This window comes from Cherax quadricarinatus, chromosome 57 (assembly GCF_038502225.1).
Source record: "Cherax quadricarinatus isolate ZL_2023a chromosome 57, ASM3850222v1, whole genome shotgun sequence".
Taxonomy (NCBI): domain Eukaryota; kingdom Metazoa; phylum Arthropoda; class Malacostraca; order Decapoda; family Parastacidae; genus Cherax; species Cherax quadricarinatus.
Genome location: NC_091348.1, coordinates 19,563,773 through 19,583,806, shown reverse-complemented (window position 1 = coordinate 19,583,806; position 20,034 = coordinate 19,563,773). Strand labels below are relative to the sequence as shown.

Below are 20,034 nucleotides of genomic sequence, written 5' to 3'. Positions count from 1 at the left end.
AATAGAGTATGACTTAAGATCATTTTTTCAGAGCGTTTTATTAAAAAATTCCAGTTTATATGGAGAGTTAATGATGTTAACTTGACGGCCTTCGCAGAATTTCGAGAAGAATCAAACTTAGTATACAAAAATTAATTTAAAGTCAGTCTGTACAATATTCAGGAGATATAGTAGCATTAAAATATCTTGGCTGAGATATTTATCATAGTATTTTGTGATCATTAATGTTTTTAGAGCACGGTTACAAAAAAAAAAAAATATAATACGCCGCTGGACAAAAGTTGATTCCTTGAAGGCTGGATAAAGTCCCTTAAGCTGGTATAGAGCTCTTTGTCCAGGGAATTTGAGCTGCCCTTTCCCTTCCTCAGACTTGATTCCCTCTCATACCCAGAAGCTGTATTCATAGAGAAGCGCTGAAGTCCTAACTGGCCCGGTGGCCTGGTGGCTAAAGCTCCCGCTTCACACACGGAGGGCCCGGGTTCAATTCCCGGCGGGTGGAAACATTTCGACACGTTTCCTTACACCTGTTGTCCTGTTCACCTAGCAGCAAATAGGTACCTGGGTGTTAGTCGACTGGTGTGGGTCGCATCCTGGGGGAAAAGATTAAGGACCACAATGGAAATAAGTTAGACAGTACTCGATGACGCACTGACTTTCTTGGGTTATCCTGGGTGGCTAACCCTCCGGGGTTAAAAATCCGAACGAAATCTTATCTTAATATTTCTAATATTCATTTTACACACAGACAGGTGTTAATAATAGGTTACTAATGGCACTAATGATACTGTTAGTCCATTAGTTTGTTTTTTTTCACGATACAGTGTGTTACATTATAAATATGCTTCATAAAACATGGAAAGGTCCAGTTATGTAAAGCATTTCCGGCAGTAGATTGTAATAAACTTGTCCATATCTACTTGAAAAATATCAGAATCCCCCTAATTTGTATATATATATATATATATATATTAGTAACACTTTTCTGCTAAGACACTTATAATGGTTTTATCTTTTTTTTTTATTCGCCGGTATTCTCCCGACCCGGGTCTTTTCATTACTAAGTTCACATAATCTAAAAACACATATATTTTATTTCACCTCATTACACAAAAGTATATAAGTTTCCAGTAATGAAGCCTGAAATTTACCAAAAGAGGTAAAATAATTAATAACGTTTGATGTAATACATTATTACTAGCAGTGGACTATTTAAAAATGTATGTAAGTAATGTTACGCCATTTAAACGCAAATTTATATCTTGTATTCCGAATTTAAAAAAAAAATACTTTCAAATTGACAATGTTGATGAAAACTCATTGAGTAATACCAGCAAGAGGAAGGTAATAAACAGCAGTGGGAGTAGGCGTTAAATATATAACATTTATAAGCTGTATTTGTTACATGTTAAATTTTAAAATTTAATTTTTACGAATTTTTTGACAGTAAAGATGGCGGCGTCATCAGCAGCAGCAACGGGAGTCTCTGGCAAAGATGTAAGAACAATTCTTCATTTTTATCTCATTTTATTCATTCTGATTACGTTAACTGTAATTCTGCCCATATGTGTATTCATTCATTATGAAAATTCGTTAAAGATTGTCATAACCAAGGATGAAAAAGAATAGTTTTTAGGTGGTGGCCCCTCAAGGAAGGTTCCTTGATGTTGGTGAGGGGCTCTTGATTTAGGGAATTGGATCTGTGCTCCAGTTCCCCGAATTAAGCCTGAATGCCTTCCACATCCCCCCCCCAGGCGCTGTATAATCCTCCGGGTTTAGCGCTTCCCCTTAGATTATAATAATAATTTAGGTGGTGGTAACTGTGAGCTGGTTGGTTGGTTATTAGGGTTTGAAGCCTGTCGACTACACTAAGGTCTTTGTAATCTGTTCATCACCAATGGGAGATACATTTATCCATTTAAAAGGTGCTGAAGTAAACCCAGTGTTTCATGTCCATCATCGTGCAGTCATTTCAATTGGAACCTCTTGAAGGGACGTTCCTTGATGCTAGTGAGGGTTCTTGATCCAAGGAATTGGACTAATCCTCCCCTTCCTTGGATCGACTTTGAATACCTCCTATTCCCTCAGACAGTGTACGATCCCAATGGGTGTAGCGTTTCCCAGTAAATAATAATAATAATAAGCTATTGGCAATATTCAGCACTTATATCCTGTATAGGTATTCGCTGCATTTATATTCATTATATAGCCAGATGTGTAAAACAAAGTGCAATAAAAATTAAGGTAAATTTGTCACTATTAACGTCTAAGTGATTGTTTTCACTGAGGTAGAATTATTATGATCTTTAAGATAAATAGCGGATTTAGACGGAGAGTCGGTGCTGATCACCCGGGCTGTGGTCCGTACGTTGGAACACGTGCGGCCAGCAGTAACAGCCTGGTTGATCAGGCCCTAATTCAACGGAAGGCCTGGTCGTGGATCGGGCTGCAGGGACGTTGATCCCCGGAATACCGTCCAGGTAGACCCTAGGGCCTAGGCTATTCCACTTGTAAGGCCTCTCACAGGCCCCCAGCCTCACCACTAGAGGAAGATGGAAGAGTAGTGTTTTAAACAAATTTCCCCTCAAGGGAGGTTCCTTGACGCTGGTGAGGGGCTCTTGATCTAGGGAATTGGATCTGTGCTCCGGTTCCCTGAATTGAGTCTGAATACCTTACACCCCCCCCCACAGGCGCTGTATATTCCTATGGGTTAAGTGCTCCCCATTATTATAATAATTTAAACCAATTTCAGTGAAGCCGAGGATGATGACGGGGGTTTAAAAATCACAGTTCTTCCTCTAAAAGGACATAAGATGTTATTGTTAAATACAGTAGTGATTGAAAAAGAGCGTGTGTTAAAATAATACACCTGCAATATTTACCAGCACTTAAAGATACTTGTCGACGCCAGCGTCAAGATGAAAGTGTTGAATGCCTGTGTGACTAAATACAGTGACCTAATTCATAAAGATTATAAAGGGTCTTATTATTGATGTTATTCAATACCAACAAGTTGATGAATTATACAGAAGTGCAACTCTTGGGCGTAAGTGTTGTACAAGTGTCGTATTTATATATGGGTGTTGAATTCGAATGTTGATATGTAATAAAGAATATTTGTAAAACTTAATCAGCAGTGATACATTAAACAGAACATTGTGTTTTTGCGTTCTATGTGTTTTATGAACTAAATTAATAGTTGATTTTATATTCCCTATTTTCTGTAGTGTAATTTTTAGTCTTGACATTTTGCATTGTCTGTTGGGCAGCATACTTAGAACGAAGAAACACTGCATCAGGCCTACTGGCTCACGCTAGACTACTCTTTTAATAAGGCTCCTGTTAGGTAAGATTCGTCAGGAGACAGGACAGGTGTTTCCTGACACGGGTCTTGGTCATATGATGACCTGTCACTGGCGCTTTTGGTCATCTGGCCGAGTCCTTCGCAGGAATACCGGTCCACCTCTTTAGAAATTAAATTGATTATGAAAGTCTCCTCTGTGGAATGCTATCAAAAGCCTTACTGAAGTCCATATACACAAATATCGTATTTTTTTTTACCATAGTTTGCAGCCTCGAATACCTCGGTGAAATATGTTAGTAAATTCATAAGGCAAGAACTCCTTTGTAAACCTGTGCTGAGATTCGTTGATCAGTGTCTTTCAATGCGACTTCAAGTTATATCAGCAATTAATGATTTCATCATTTTCCCACGATTGAGATTGACAATGACATGTTTATTTCCTTGTAAAGCTTACAATGTGTGGTTTTCATGTTATGAAGTGTTTATTACAAAGAAGGCCACTAGCTTGCCAAGGCATTTCGGGCAGACTAGATTAGGCTGATTTGTCTATAATTTGAAGCTAAGGACTTATTTTCCGATTTGTCATTTTCCACAGGTCATCTGGGCCTGATGACTTGTTTGGCTTCTATCTATCTAGTTGTTTGAAGATATGCATAAATTGTTTTCGTCCTGACTAAATAATTACTGAGAAGCCCAAACTCATAGGGGTCATTTAGCGCAAGAATGGAAAGTAATCATTTTTAAATGAAAGGAAGCGGAGGCTAGCTCCAATTCATCAGATCAAGAGCCCTTTACCACCATCCAATTCATCGGATCAAGAGCTCTTTACCAATCCTGATTACTTCCGATTCCTCAGCCGCTGTATGTAACACGAGTTTAACACCTCTCCATGATAATAAAATAAGACAAAATAAAAATACTTACATTAGGGAATATCAATCATAAAGAGAAAGAGAATGAATGGTCTGTGAAGCAGGAGGTGCAAAGGGTTTCCTAAAAAGTTCTTGGATAAGATATTTTAGGTACAAGCTTGTTAAATAAGGAACTAAAATGAGGGAAGGAAATAAGACATTTTTTGTATAGTATTTCCTAGAAAAAGAGGAAGAAACATTATTTAAATAGGAAAATTGATATTGCAGTATATTTGAAAAAGGGGAAGAATTTTTATTTCTTAGATTTTATAGACCACTTGGAAAATTAATTAAATAAAGGAAAAACAAGATTAACGGGAGAAATATATACATGGATAAAAAAATTACTTGAAAAAGAGGAAAGAACAGTGATAAAAGATTTTTTTCATTGGGTAGAGTCACAAGTGCAGTGCAACAAGGATCAATACTCACAGAAAATGTTTGCAATTTGTATAAATTGCCGAAGGGAATAAAAAATTATAAGAATATGTATGTAGTCAATGCAATGTTTATGTTATTTTATAATTTTTTTGGGTAAAAATTAATTGCCGGATTTCTGTGTGGAAAATGTCATGTGTTGGAGATGAGTAAGAATGAACATAGGTACACAAAATGAATATAGGCCCCATGCAAAATATAAAATATATAATGAAATATTAAGAAGGTGATAAGTGTGAGTAGCGTCAGTTCCTTGAATCAAGAGTCCTTCACCAGTATCCAAACATGTACCCTCATACAGTGTCAAACAAACCGAACGTTCTCTTCCCGAATATATACCATTTCTAAAAAAAAAAAAATACGTTTATTTTTCTTCGTTGCTGCACGGTTTCATACATCGTAAAGAACAAAAACAGTCTGTCATTACGTTTTAAACATTTTGATGTAGTTGACGTAACTACTATAATAATGTTGCCCGGTTGGTCAGTACCTGACCAACCGGGCTGTGGTTCGTGCGGCCAGCAGTAACAGCCTGGTTGATCAGACCCTGATCCACCATGAGGCCTGGTCTCAGACCGAGTCGCGGGGGCGTTGACCCCCGAAACCCCCTCCGGGTAAACTCCAGGTATTGTACTTTACCTATACTAGTATCTAATTTTACTACATTACACGTTTTGTTTCTTTCAGGTTGACTCAGTTACTGAGCACAGTCAGACCAGATACACTTTTCCTTGTTGGAAATCCATGGATAACTTCTTATCTGAAGAAGTGCAGATCACTGGCAGGAATGATGACATGATACCTAGGGATGACCTCCTCTCAATGTACAAAGAATACTGCCAGACCAAATGTGTAAAGTCAGGTCTTGCTAAAGACTTTTGGCGTTATTTGGACACAAGGGGTATTCACGTAAATATAATAAAACACAAGGCTGGTCACCATATAATAGCTTTTGTTGGGCTACTTTCTGCTCACCCATATCGTGATCGCCCAAAGTGTACTCATACCTCATCTAACGATTCCTATCCCTCGACGAGCTCCTCAAACTCATTTATTGAGTTTCTTGGAGAAGAAGTGATAATTACAAGGATACATACTGACCTGGTAATATACTGGAACCTTTTTAGACGTTATGAAAACTTTTGTAGTGAAAGGAAAGTAACCCCAGCAAGTAATTACGTTGTACGACGCCTCCTGACTATCCTGGGAGTGAAGACTACCTACAGAGCTGAAAAAAATGATAGACAGCGGCGAACACATATGTACTCAGGTTTGCAGTTGGTTAAGGAAGATCTCACCGCCGCCGCTTCCTCTTGTTTACAAAAATCATTCAGCTCTTCATGCGTCCAAGAAAATATGGCTTCCAAAAGTACATCAGTGGAGATTATTACGGTAAGTTTTTTTTTTTTTTTTTGGAGGGGGTTATCCTAGGTAATCTGATGAAATTAAGACACATGTGCAACATCTGGGTATCTTTATTGTAGACGTTTCGCCATCCTGTGGCTTTATCAAAGCCGCGGGATTGTTGGTATTATATACCATTCTTGCACAACCTAGGTAATCTACACATATGGTGCTATGTATGATATTTTATGTAACTATTTATGTGTACCTGTTCCTGAATAAATTTACTTACTTACGGGTGTACGCACATGCACACTCAAGCATGTACAGGTGCTCACGCACTTGCGCACATGCTTTTTAGGCGAACATGCACGCGCACAAATTCAGTAATTTTGCACTTAATTTTTTTTTTAAATTCCAGTAATCAAAGAGAATAAAAGTGCATTCATATTGTTTTGACATAGTGGGCGTAATTGATATATAAATGTTACGTTATCAAAACCTGTGTTTCTAATATCTAGTTTTTGTACATTGCACATCCTGTTTCAGGCGGATGTAGTTGCCGCGAACACCCAAACCAAAGACACTCTCTTGGACCAGCAAGTCATAGATCATTTTTTGGTTAAGAGGGTGCAGATCACTGGCAAGAGTGATAACATAATAACAAGAGAGGACCTTTTCTCAAGCTACGAGAAACACTGCCAGATCTACCGTGTAAAGCCGAGCCGTAAAAGAGACTTCTACCGTTATCTGGATACTAGGGGTATACACACAAACATAATGAAAAACAAAGCTGGTCACCATGTAATAGGTTTTGCAGGGTTGCTATGGACTCACCCACGTCGCGATTGCCCAAGTCGTATTTCAATCTCCTCAAACACCTCCGAATATCATCCGTTAGCTACAAGTGCCAGAGCCTCATTCATTCAGTTTTTTGGAGAAGAACTGAAAATTACAAATTTAACATCTGACTTGGTAAAGTGCGAGGACCTTTTTAGTAATTATGAAAAATTTTGCTGTGAAAAGAATAGAATCAAAGCTGATAATGGTTTTGCTGGAAAAATACTGGCTAGCCTGGGAGTTAAGTCTGTCAGAAAAGGAGGAACAAATGGACAGGGGCAAAACTGTATGTACTCAGGATTGCAATGGGTTAGGAAAGAACTCACCGCCGCCAACTCCTCTTGTTTAGAAAAATCGCTCAACTCTTCATGCCCCCTAGAAAATTTAGCATCTAAAAACACATCCGTGAGGTGCTATAAGGTAAGTACAATTACTTGTGCATGCAACACGCACATAGATGCACACAAATTTAATTGTTTTGGGTTTCAGGTTTTTTTAGTGTATAATCAGAGGATAGAAATATGTTAATCATAATTTTTATTTTTTATATAATGGGTGTGAATAATAGTGAAAGTGTTTCTTTTTCGGGTCACTCTGCCTCGGTGGAAGACGACTACCAGCATGTTAAAAAAATGGGCGTAATTATTACATGTTTCTGTATCATACCTTGTGTATTATTCTGCATGACACATCTTGTTCTTTCAGGCTGATGCAGTTATTGATAACATCATAACCAACGACACTGTCCCGAGTCAGAAATCAATGGATGACTATTTATCTGCAAGAATGCAAATCACTGGCAGGAGTGATGACATAGTACCAAGGGAGGATGTCCTCTTAGATTACAAAAAATACTGCAAGACCAACCGTGTCAAATCGGGCTTTGTCAGAGACTTCTGCCATTATCTGGATACGATAGGTATTGACGTAAACATAGGGAAAACCCAGGAAGGTTGCTATATAATAGCTTTTGTTGGGTTGCTCTGGGCACAGCCACCTCTGGATTGCCCAAGTCCTTGTAACTCCTCCAGCGTTTCTCACAATCGTCTTCTATCTATTAAGATTGCCAGAGATTCATTTGTTGAGTTTCTTGGTAAAGAAGTGAAAATTACTAAGGTTTCTACTGACCTAGTAAATCGTAAGGATCTTTTTAGAAATTACGAAAAGTTTTGTGAGAAGAATAAAGTTTCAGCAAAGAAAGTTTTAAGGGGACGCATCCTGAGTATGCTGGGAGTGAAGTGTATTACCAGAAGAGGAGGAATAAATGGACAGGGACAAGAATATATTTACTCAGGTTTGCAGTGGGTTAAGAAAAACTTCAACTCCGCCAACTCTTCTCAGTATTCATTCAACTCTTCATGCCCCCAAGAAAATTCAGCACCTATAAATACATCAATGGAGTTTATTAAGGTAGGTACCATTGGGTGCGTATGCGTGCATGTGCATGTAAATGCATGTGCGCACAATTATGCAGATGCACCTGCGTGCTTTTAAATGCATCTGCGTGCACATTTAGTAGCTGTGGGATTTTTGCTTAAAAATTTCCTTAATCGGAGAGAATAAAAATGTTATAATTAGATTTAATTGATTTATTGAAATGGTTGTAATTTCTACATTAATATTGCTATATCATACCCTGTGTATTCTAATACCTGTTCTACATCGTACATTCTGTTTATTTCAGGATGATGCAGTTATTGAGAACAAACTGAACGATTACCCTTTGCTCTGCAATAAATCCATTAATGACTTTTTATCTACAAGAGTGCAAATCACTGGGAGGAGTGATGACGTGATACCAAGGAAGGACCTGTTCTCAAGCTACAAGAGATACTGCCGGATCAGTCGTATTAAAGCGCACCCTGCGAGATATTTCTGGCATTATCTGAATGAAAGGGGTATTCCTGTAAACCTAACTAAAAACCAGGTTGGTCACCATACAATAACTTATTCTGGGTTGCTCTGGGTTCAGTCATCTTGTGATTGCCCAAGTCTTACTTGTAACTCCTCCAGCACCTATAACGATAATCATCGATCCATTTCGAATGCCAGAGATTATCTCTCATTTGTTGATTTTCTTGGTGAAGAAATGAAAATTACAAGGTTACCTTCTGACGCAGTAGAGAGTGAGGACCTTTTTAGGAATTATGAAAAGTTTTGTAGGGAAAGGAATAAAGTTCCAACAAAGAAAATTTTTATTGGACATATCTTGGATAGCCTGGGAGTGAAGGCTACTACCAGAACTGTTCATGTGTACTCGGGTTTAAAAAAATCATCTATTTCTTCTTGCCTCCCAAAAATAATGACATCTGAAAATACTTTCATGCAGTTTTATATGGAAAGATTGATTATTACAGGAATAGAAACAGATTTGGTAGTGCTACAGGAACTCATGACGAAATATGAACAATTTTGCCACGACCGCCAAGTTAATCCGCTAACAGCTCACTCTGTGGGGCGGATTATCAGAAGGTTGGGCGTGAAAAAAGCGGTGAGACTGAATAATAAAACTAAAAGAAGAAGGCACGCTTATAAAGGTCTTGCATGGATTAAAAATGATGCAAACCCCGACTATGATCTTCTTACTCATTGTCGGAATGGGCCCAAAAAAGCGACTTTAGCAGACAAGAAAAAACAAGAGCTGGCTGAAGAGCATGGCACGTCACCTGTGAAACTTCGTGAAGATGGACTAGAGGATTTTCTCTCCGTCTGGACTACAGCTGATGCAGCCGAGTTTCTCAACTGTGTTAATTTGTCACTTTCATCATATCCCTTTTCAGCTCAAGTATCCAAAGAGCTTTGATTATCTTTGCTACATCCGGTGACTAATACATCTACTTAACCTCTATACTCTGCTCGTTATGGAGATAACTTGTTTTAAGACTATTTTAATTGTGGATTTAGATAAATTATTTGCTCGCTTATTCTCATTAAAAGGCATTTGAAATTGTATTATTGACAGAATCAGCACAAAGTTCACTTTATTCGACCTCATTTATTTTTTATTATTGCTTGTGTTCCTAAAAGAATGTTTAGATGCATGTTAGTTATACTGTCCTGTGTGCATGTAATGACGTGCGCTCCTAAAAGAATGCTTAGATACATGCATATATACACGTGCCAATTTATGTTCACCTATATACATGTTCTTAACTATCTTCATGCCAGCAGGTGACCACAGTTGGTGGCACCACATCATTCTGTGTAGTGCTATTTTAACCTGTTGTCCATAAAAGTTTTAAAGGTATTTAGGTCTGTTTTATAAAAGAAAATCTTTGTTTTTTTTTAATGTTTTTGTACAAGTTTATGGAGTTTATTTTAAATAAAGTGTTGACAGGCTGTACATCTAGGTTAATTTTGATTTTATTTACAACCTCATATGCTCATTTCAAGATACCTGACAAACTTGATTTCTAACTATAGTACCTTGAAAGGAAGAAGGTGCTTGGATGCTAGTGAAGGACTTTTAATCAAAGGAATTGTAACTGCCCTCCCCTCTGGATCAATCTGATTGTCTCATTCCGCTGGGCCATATATTACCCATTTGATCTTCCAAGGGTCTCTAGGAGTATTTTACGTAAGCTACATGTCTGATTGGGTGACGAGAGGATATATAAATAAATATGCTGCGCTGTATGACCCTCAGGGTTTAGCGTTTAAACTGATCATAATAACGATGTATAGCATGAGGGGCCGATGAGGCTACATACCTCCTACCGGGGATGATATGATATACCATTACAAGAGTATACAAACAATCATTGCAGATAACCATAATGTGACAACAGTTGACTTTTTTTCAGGTTTAATGATTGATTAACAACTTCCCTTTATGGTCATCCGTGTATATAGAAATACTATCCAAACATGAATATTCCATGTTATACAGCAGGAATATTTCAGATTATGCAGCAAGTATCGTATCAGTCACATTGATGACTAAAAGGATCACTTCGTTTATGTTCAATACTCAGACTATGACCCTTGTGGGTTTGGCGCTTAGTTATGATTATAATCAATACTAAGCGTTTCTGTACACTGCTGCTTAAAATTTGCACTGAATACCTAAGATGGGTTTAGCGCTTCACGTGCATTATTATTATTAAAGATTAGCCGGTATTCTCCCGGCCCGGGCCTTTTCCAAGTGGTGGCCCGGCCTTGGCTCCCTCTTTAAAGAGTGTCTGAGACCTAAGTCTCCCATGGGAGGAGGCACAAGTACCTCCTCATCTTTGGGACCAACTGTCCCCAGGCCTAGCCACAAGCTAGGCCTCTGGTCTGCCATCCCCGCCACAAGGGGGCTAATGGGAATGACAGTCTTATGAGCTAAAGGCTCGGGCTCAGGCACCTACCCTACCCTAGAAGGGCTGGGCATGGTGTCGATGGACCGCTTCACGTGCATACATTTCGTTCTCTTTGTTTTCACTTTTCTACTTTGTGTTTTATTGAGTATGTATGTGTCGTATGTTCAATAAATATTGCTTCAGATAATACGAAACGTAAAACTTAATACTAATATAGTTATGCAACTGATGCAAGATTTTTTTTGCACTGTATGCTTATTACAATTTGTTCTCAAACTAATAGGCATTAATAGTTAATTTTAAACGAAAAGACTGTATTAAAATGATAAACTTAGGAATAATAAGAAAAAGGAACTAACATTACAAAATAATAACAAATTATTTTTCGTTAAAATAATTAGGGTACAAATACAGTAGTGGCTAGTACCGTACATGAATATGAAATCCTATGCAAAAGTTTTACACAAATTCTTGGGTGAAAAATATCGTGAATTAATTTTTAGGTAGTATTCTACATGCCAAGAACTCCACAAGTGTCTGGGCTTCGTGTCAAGACTAAATCATTTGGTTAATTAATGGTGTTGGTTTCTGCCTCACATAAGTTGTGGATAATTGAGCTGGCAAAATTCCTTCCTCTTAACGCACACACTTTTATATAGTAAACGGTTGTAGCTTGACGAGGGAATGCGCAAAGTGAACAGGGCACTACAAGCCGTCCACTATGCCGCACACGGCCGTTGAAGATTGAACAATGAATTCTCAAACTAGCCATCTACCGGTAGTTTAGGAAGGTTAACATGGTGGGTAACTTTTCCCAGAGAACTCATCTCACCTCCAAGAGACTGCCAAATTATTGATCTCGCTCTAACTACTATCACTGAACCGGAAAAGTGGTATTAAGTTGTAACTTTTACAAGGGAGTGCAAGGAATCTATCAAACACTCTGAATATGTCTGCAACCAAACCATCGACTGTATAAAAGCCCTCCATGGCTCTCCAGGTTAAGAACCTTCAATGACACCCTGATTAAGAACCTTCCATGGTACTCTGGTTGAGAACCCTCCATGGTTCCCTGGTTGAAAACCTTCCATGGCACCCTGTTGAAAATCTTCCTTGGCACCTTTGTTAAGAATATTGCATGGCACTGTTTGAGAACTCTCCATGGCACCCTGGTTGAGGACCATCATGGATCCCTCGTTGAGAACTCTATATAGCATTCTGCTTCCTACTTAAGGACTACCATGGATCCCTCTGTCCCAGCGGACTCCAGGATAAGAACTCCACTTCCACGATCCCTTAATTGAGAACATCTCATGGATTCTTGACTGAAAACACCCACTGACCCCTTGGTTGAAAATCCTACATGTCCACCTGACTGAGAACCCTCCACGGGTTAATGCTAGGCTCGCACCGTTACCATTTGACTAGTTTAGTAGATACAGATCACTCCAACTGTTGGCACATTGCCTCGGGATCTTTCATTGTTTGCATAAACCGTGACTGAGTCGAGTGCCAATGGTTCGCATAACTTTTGTCAAATATGGGTCAAGAACCCCGCTGTTCTGACGTCAGAAAATTCTAATCTTGCATGTACTTGTGTGTTTAGTGTAAACTAATATAAGCCAGGTGCCGAATAGGTAAAATTGATCAATTAGCAATAATTCATTTAAAATTAAGTCCTTTTTAAAATTTTCTCTTATAGGCTTAAAGATATATTTTTTTCAATTATGTTAATGTAAAAATAATTTTGTACCAAAAGAACCTTAGAAAACTTACCTAACCTTATTATAACAAGCGCAATTTAATTTAGCCTAATCCAACTAAATATATTTTAGATAAGCTTACAATAATTTAATAAACAAACACAGTGAAATATATTTTTTTTTCGTTAGGTTCAGAACGATTTTTGCGAAATCATTGCATACACAAATTTTCACTTGCCTTATTCGGCAAGAAGAGCGTTGCTATTTAAGAAAAAATAGCAAGTTTTACCTATTCGGCACGACACACACACACACACACACACACACACACACACACACACACACAACAGGAACTGAAGGGGACAGGCCAAACTATAAAAGGGGGGACTACACAGGTATGAGAAACTTCCTGCAGGAGGTTCAGTGGGACAGAGAAATGGTAGGAAAATCAGTAAACGAGATGATGGAATATGTGGCAACAAAGTGCAAGGAGGCAGAGGAAAGTTTTGTTCCCAAGGGAAACAGAAATAATAGGAAGACCAAAACGAGTCCTTGGTTTACCCGAAGGTGTAGGGAGGCAAAAACTAAGTGCAACAGAGAATGGAAAAGGTACAGGAGGCATAGGACCCAGGAAAACAAGGAGATTAGTAGAAGAGCCAGAAACGAGTATGCGCAGATAAGGAGGGAGGCCCAGCGACAGTATGAAAACGACATAGCATCGAAAGTCAAATCTGACCCGAAACTGCTGTATAGCCACATTAGGAGGAAGACAACAGTCAAGGACCAGGTGATAAGGCTGAGGAAAGAAGGTGGAGAACTCACAAGAAACGATCAAGAGGTATGTGAGGAGCTCAACACGAGATTTAAGGAAGTATTTACAGTAGAGACAGGAAGGACTCTGGGGGGACAGACCAGATGGGGACACCAACAAGGAATACACCAACAAGTGTTGGACGACATACATACAGATGAGGAGGAGGTGAAGAAACTGCTAAGGGACATCGATACCTCAAAGGCAATGGGACCGGACAACATCTCTCCGTGGGTCCTTAGAGAGGGAGCAGATATGTTGTGCGTACCACTTACCACAATCTTCAACACATCCCTGGAAACTGGGCAACTACCTGAGGTATGGAAGACGGCAAATGTAGTTCCCATTTTCAAAAAAGGAGACAGAAAAGAGGCTCTAAACTATAGACCTGTGTCATTGACGTGTATAGTATGCAAAATTATGGAGAAGATTATCAGGAGGAGAGTGGTGGAGCACCTGGAACGGAACAGGAGTATAAATGCCAACCAGCACGGATTCACGGAAGGCAAATCCTGTGTCACAAACCTTCTTTAGTTTTATGATAAAATAACAGAAGTAAGACAAGAGAGAGAGGGGTGGGTTGATTGCACCTTCTTGGACTGCAAGAAGGCCTTTGACACAGTTCCTCACAAGAGATTAGTGCAAAAGCTAGAGCATCAGGCGCATATAACAGGAAGGGCACTGCAATGGATCAGAGAATACCTGACAGGGAGGCAACAATGAGTCATGGTACGTAATGATGTATCACAGTGGGCACCTGTGACGAGCGGGGTCCCACAGGGGTCGGTCCTAGGACCAGTGCTATTTTTGGTATATGTGAACGACATGACGGAAGGGTTAGACTCAGAAGTGTCCCTGTTTGCAGATGATGTGAAGTTAATGAGGAGAATTAAATCTGATGAGGACCAGGCAGGACTTCAAAGAGACCTGGACAGACTGGACACCTGGTCCAGCAAATGGCTTTTCGAATTTAATCCTGCCAAATGCAAAGTCATGAAGATAGGGGAAGGGCACAGAAGACCACAGACAGAGTATAGGCTAGGTGGCCAAAGACTGCAACCTCACTCAAGGAGAAAGATCTTGGGGTGAGTATAACACCGAGCATGTCTCCGGAAGCACACATCAATCAGATAACTGCTGCAGCATATGGGCGCCTGGCAAACCTGAGAACAGCATTCCGATACCTTAGTATGGAATCATTCAAGACACTGTACACCGTGTATGTCAGGCCCATACTGGAGTATGCAGCACCTGTTTGGAACCCGCACTTGATAAAGCACGTCAAGAAACTAGAGAAAGTACAAAGGTTTGCAACAAGGTTAGTTCCAGAGCTAAGGGGAATGTCCTATGAAGAAAGATTAAGGGAAATCGGCCTGACGACACTGGAGGACAGGAGGGTCAGGGGAGACATGATAACGACATATAAAATACTGCGTGGAATAGACAAGGTGGACAAGGACAGGATGTTCCAGGGAGGGGACACAGAAACAAGAGGCCACAATTGGAAGTTGAAGACACAAATGAGTCAGAGAGATAGTAGGAAGTATTTCTTCAGTCATAGAGTTGTAAGGCAGTGGAATAGCCTAGAAAATGACGTAGTGGAGGCAGGAACCATACACAGTTTTAAGACGAGGTTTGATAAAGCTCATGGAGCGGGGAGAGAGAGGGCCTAGTAGCAACCGGTGAAGAGGCGGGGCCAGGAGCTAGGACTCGACCCCTGCAACCACAAATAGGTGAGTACAAATAGGTGAGTACATACACACACACACACACACACACACACACACACACACACACACACACACACACACACACACACACACACACACACACACACACACACACACACACACACACACACACACACACACACACACACACACACACACACACAAATATAAATATATATATATATATATATATATATATATATATATATATATATATATACACATATATATATATATATATATATATATATATATATATATATATATATATATATATATATATATATATATATATATATATATATATATATATATATATATATATATATATATATATATATATATGCAATAAGATCACAGTAAACAGGTGATTTCAGAATATGCAAAACAACCACTCTGAAAGAATAGAGAAATTCCAAGCGCTTTCGTGACTACTCACATTATCAAGGAACTATGAAAGTAAAGCATCCAAGGAAGCTATGTAAGGGGTCTGGCCAGCACCTCACTATCAGATCCCACAACGGTTAAACACCTGACGCGCGGCGACCCAACTGGACAGGTCCTTTGCACAACTCACCCACAAACTATTCTACCCAAGAAAATTTAAAAATTATTATTTGTCCAGTGTATTATTAAATTCTTTCCAAATTCTATTAATTATAAATGGATCTAATTTATATAAACCAAAGGAAATATTCATATTATTGTCTTATGCCCAAAAATGTAGATATACACCATTTCCTTGGAAAATTAAATAGCTTAGCCCATTCTATAAACTTTACTGTTGAGTTTGAAGAAAATAACTCATTGCCTTTTCTAGATGTTTTAATTATTAAGGGTAATAATGAATTCAAATTTAAAATTTACAGAAAACCTACAAATAACTGTTCCTATGTCCACTATTATTCCTCGCATCAAGATAGAGTCAAACTGTCTGTTTTCTCATCAATGTTTTTGAGAGCTTTACGAATTTGTAGTCCTGAGTTCATAGATGAGGAAATATCCAAAATTTATGAAATAGGTAATGATTTAAAATACCCAAGAAATGTAATTGATAAATCTTTTAAAGTTGCTAGAAATACTTTTTACAATCCAAAAAGGGACAACCAGCCTTATTCAACTAAAAATATGTTGGTTCTCCCTTACCATGAAAACTTGGTTGATATGCCTTCTCTTCTTAAGACTTTTAATATTAAAGTTGTATTCAAAAATCTTGATACAGTAAAAAAACTTGATAAAGAATTTCCCCCAAAATGCTGATGGATGTGTCTATAAGATTCCTTGTAAAATTTGCGATAAAGTTTATTACGGTCAAACTGGTAAAAATCTCGAACTAAGATTAAAACAACATAAATATAGCATTAGAACTGGACAAGATTCCAATGCTCTATTTATTCATGTAAGAGATTTTAACCATCCAATTGATTTTCAAAAAGTTGAGAAAGTAGTATCAAGCAAGTCCATGGTCGACAGGAATATAATTGAATCTTGTTTCATAAAAAGCAGTTTTGACAATAATATAAATATTTCCTTTGGTTTATATAAATTAGATCCATTTATAATTAATAGAATTTGGGAAGAATTTAATAATACACTGGACAAATAATTTTTAAATTTTCTTGGGTAGAATAGCTTGGGGGTGAGTTGTGCAAAGGACCTGTCCAGTTGGGTCGCCGCGCATCAGGTGTTTAACCGTTGTGGGATCTGATAGTGAGGTGCTGGCCAGACCCCTTATATAGCTTCCTTGGATGCTTTACTTTCATAGTTCCTTGATAGTGTGAGTAGTCACGAAAGCGCTTGGAATTTCTCTATTCTTTCAGAGTGGTTGTTTTGCATATATATATATATATATATATATATATATATATATATATATATATATATATATATATATATATATATATATATATATATATATATATATATATATATATATATATATATATATATATATATATATATATATATATATATATATATATATATATATATATATATATATATATATATATATATATATATATATATATATATATATATATATATATATATATATATATATATATATATATATATATATATATATATGTGAGGAAATTAAATCTTCATCAGAGTACAAAACAAATTCTGGCCACAAAATAGAGCGAAACACCAACGTCAAAGACCTGGGAGTGATTATGTCGGAGGATCTCACCTTCAAGGACCATAACATTGTATCAATCGCATCTGCTAGAAAAATGACAGGATGGATAATGAGAACCTTCAAAACTAGGGAGGCCAAGCCCATGATGACACTCTTCAGGTCACTTGTTCTATCTAGGCTGGAATATTGCTGCACTCTAACAGCACCTTTCAAGGCAGGTGAAATTGCCGACCTAGAAAATGTACAGAGAACTTTCACGGCGCGCATAACGGAGATAAAACACCTCAATTACTGGGAGCGCTTGAGGTTTCTAAACCTGCATTCCCTGGAACGCAGGAGGGAGAGATACATGATTATATACACCTGGAAAATCCTAGAGGGACTAGTACCGAACTTGCACACGAAAATCATTCACTACGAAAGCAAAAGACTTGGCAGACGATGCAACATCCCCCCAATGAAAAGCAGGGGTGTCACTAGCACGTTAAGAGACCATACAATAAGTGTCAGGGGCCCGAGACTGTTCAACTGCCTCCCAGCACACATAAGGGGGATTACCAACAGACCCCTGGCAGTCTTCAAGCTGGCACTGGACAAGCACCTAAAGTCAGTTCCTGATCAGCCGGGCTGTGGCTCGTACGTTGGTTTGCGTGCAGCCAGCAGCAACAGCCTGGTTGATCAGGCGCTGATCCACCAGGAGGCCTGGTCACAGACCGGGCCGCGGGGGCGTTGACCCCCGAAACTCTCTCCAGGTAAACTCCAGGTACCACCTCTAGAACTGTCCTAGGGACCCTCATCCTCAGAGAAAAGAATAAACTTGCTTCAGGGAAAACTCAAGGTTCTCACCTAGTTGTGGTTGCTGGGGTCGAGCCACAGCTCCTGGCCCCGCCTCTTCAACTGGCCGCTACTCAGTCACTTCCTGCTCCGTGAGCTTTATCATACCTCTTCTTAAAGCTATGTATGGATTCTGCCTCCACTACATCACTACCCAGGCTATTGCACTTCCTGACAACTCTGAAGAAATACTTCCTAATATCCCTGTGAGTTATCTGAGTCTTCAACTTCCAACTGTGACTCCTTGTTGCTGTGTCCCATATCTGGAACATCCTGTCTCTGTCCACCTTGTTTATACCTCTCAGTATTTTATATGTCGTTATCATATCCCCCCTATCTCTCCTGTCTTCCAGTGTCGTCAGGTCGGTTTCCCTTAACCTCTCCTCGTAGGACATACTCCTTAGCTCCGGGACTAGTCTTGTTGCAAACCTTTGCACTTTCTCTAGTTTCCTTACATGCTTGGCTAGGTGAGGGTTCCAAACTGGTCCTGAATATTTCAATATGGTCCTAACGTACACAGTATGCAGGGTCCTGAATCAGTCCTTATTTAGATGTCGGAATGCTGTTCTTAGGTTTGCTAGGCGCCCGTGTGCTGTAGCAGTTATTTGGTTGATGTGCGCCTCAGGAGATGTGCCCGGTGTTATACTCACACCAAGATCTTTTTCCTTGAGTGAGGTTTGTAGGCTCTGGCCCCTAGGCTGTACTCCGTCTGTGGTCTTCTTTGCCCTTCTCCAATCTTCATGACTTTGCACTTGGTGGGGTTGAACTCCAGGAGCCAGTTGCTGGATCAGGCCTGCAGTCTGTCCAGATCCCTCTGTAGTGTGTGTGTGTGTACTCACCTAATTGTGGTTGCAGGGGTCAATTCACAACTCCTGTGTGTATGTGATTGCGTGTGCTGAGGAGCATTCATATAGTATATGTTAACCCATATTACCATAAAAAAACAACAGAACACACCTGGTGAATACCGGAGGAAATATGTACTAAACAAACAAATCGTTTATCATCACTGGAGACTGTTTAGCTTGCTGGTCTTAGCAATAGAATAATTTATTATTATTCCATTATGCCGCAAAAACCGCGTGAGTTTCTTTGACATATATATGAGGAGAGTGCAACGGACAAATGACGTAGCAGCAGCAGCAATACACACAGCAAGAGGCATTCTTGAGCTTCCAAAGTTGGAGTGTGGCTCCAAAAGGATCCTGTAGTGCTTGCTGCCTTTGCACCTCCTGACATCCTCTGCTGCTATACAGCTGCCACACCCTTCGAGCCAAGTGTGGGCAGTGGTTGTGGCAGCCCAAGGTGCTTAGCTTCTCCCTACGAGCCCCGTGGGGGCGAGGAATGGTGCTAGGCCTGGGTACAGCTGGTCCCAGAAGACGAGGAGGTACTTGTGCTTCCTCTCATGGCAGATATTATTTTGAGGCATGCCCACGACAGGGAGCCAAGGCCGGGCCACCTCTTGGAAAAGGCCCGGGCTGGACGATCATACCGGCGAATCTACTACCTATAGACATTCAAAGCCGAGTTTTAAGGATTTTGATCATAGTGCGGGCTGTCTAGGCTTGGCTGAGAGATGCAACCATCGATAATACACAATGATGCAAGTATGAGCTAGCTGTATCCACATGATCACCCATCTAATCCACATACTACCCCCCACTGCTACGACATTGGG

The 20,034-nt window shown here is 39.3% G+C and overlaps 1 protein-coding gene across 2 annotated transcripts; it reads left to right on the top strand.

Moving 5' to 3' along the window:
* Positions 1-1,381: 1,381 nt before the first annotated feature.
* LOC128693402 (uncharacterized) lies at positions 1,382-10,179 on the top strand. 2 transcript variants are annotated; one of them, XM_053783079.2, is made up of 5 exons: positions 1,382-1,494; positions 5,338-6,042; positions 6,544-7,254; positions 7,540-8,244; positions 8,519-10,179. In XM_053783079.2, exons 1-5 carry the CDS (start codon positions 1,450-1,452, stop codon positions 9,635-9,637), a joined length of 3,285 nt encoding a protein of 1,094 aa, XP_053639054.2. In that variant the 5' UTR covers positions 1,382-1,449; the 3' UTR covers positions 9,638-10,179. The 2 variants fall into 2 exon arrangements, with proteins under 2 accessions (XP_053639054.2, XP_069953495.1); XM_070097394.1 differs by lacking the exon at positions 6,544-7,254.
* The last annotated feature ends 9,855 nt before the right edge of the window (positions 10,180-20,034 follow it).

What these genes read in the sequence shown, in the direction of transcription:
- LOC128693402 (XM_053783079.2), top strand. Translation starts at nt 1,450, where the DNA reads ATGGCGGCGTCATCAGCAGCAGCAACGGGAGTCTCTGGCAAAGAT. An exon ending in CGGGAGTCTCTGGCAAAGAT is followed by an intron (nt 1,495 to 5,337) that starts GTAAGAACAATT and finishes TGTTTCTTTCAG; the next exon opens with GTTGACTCAGTTACTGAGCA. An exon ending in CATCCGTGAGGTGCTATAAG is followed by an intron (nt 7,255 to 7,539) that starts GTAAGTACAATT and finishes TTGTTCTTTCAG; the next exon opens with GCTGATGCAGTTATTGATAA.